Source organism: Lactuca sativa, chromosome 5 (genome assembly GCF_002870075.4).
Source record: "Lactuca sativa cultivar Salinas chromosome 5, Lsat_Salinas_v11, whole genome shotgun sequence".
Lineage (NCBI taxonomy): Eukaryota > Viridiplantae > Streptophyta > Magnoliopsida > Asterales > Asteraceae > Lactuca > Lactuca sativa.
The window spans coordinates 288,287,667-288,288,547 of NC_056627.2; the positions used below are offsets into that span (position 1 = coordinate 288,287,667).

Consider the following 881-nt stretch of genomic DNA (forward strand, 5'->3'; position numbering starts at 1 on the left):
AAACACATGCTATTATAATATAGTTCTATTCATTGATGATTAAACTTAAACAACCTATTTATAAAATCTGGTTTATCGGTTTAGACATTCCCTTGAGAGTCTTCTAAATAATCTTGAATGTTTCCTAAAAGTCATCCACTATGCAAAATACCTTTGATAAACTAGCCACATCATTTTCCTGAATTTGAAAAAACAAATTTATATTACAAAATCATAAAAATCCTTTCGCCCTTTCATGAGAGAAATTCTCACCCAAACTTAGCTGTTCAATCGCTTGAAACTGATCTTTAATTCCTCCAATCACTTCCAAAACCCTAGCTTTCTCATTTTCCCCTAAATTCCCCTTCAACTTCAGAAATGTAACTCTCATCTCCGACCCTGGCTTCGGTGAGACACTAGCACCATTAGACATCCAATCAACAGCCATGACGTCATCGATGATCGGTTTATTCTCGTTGATGACGCGAACGTGCTCAGGATGCACCGCGTACTCCCGGAGATCGTCCTTTGATCTGTACCGAATGTGAAGCATGTGAGTGAAGGTAAGCGACGATGGCCGAGAGTGAAGGAGTTGTCCGAAGGAGAGGTGGAGGGTGAGGTTGAGTGATGCTAAGCCGTTGAGTCCACTCACCATAGGGGTTACAGCGGAGGATGAGATGATGAAGGTGGACATGCTCTGTGATGTTAGTCTGCAGAAGATGGAGGTGTGAGGCGTGCCATAGATTTACAAAAGATAGATGAAGAGAGTCACAGGAATTAAAGGAAATATGTGGATGGTTGAGAAATTATTGGAATTAATTAATGTTTCTAAAGATACAGTTACTGTAATACCCTTTTCACCATTTAAAAGTTACACTTTAATACAAGTAATTTTAGAATTT

The 881-nt window shown here is 38.9% G+C and overlaps 1 protein-coding gene across 1 annotated transcript; it reads right to left on the reverse strand.

Annotated features, from left to right (window-relative positions):
* Nucleotides 1–211: 211 nt before the first annotated feature.
* LOC111910068 (stress-response A/B barrel domain-containing protein UP3) lies at nt 212–673 on the reverse strand. Its single transcript, XM_023905860.1, has one exon. The coding sequence runs from the start codon at nt 671–673 to the stop codon at nt 212–214; it is 462 nt and encodes a 153-aa protein (XP_023761628.1).
* Nucleotides 674–881: the final 208 nt, after the last annotated feature.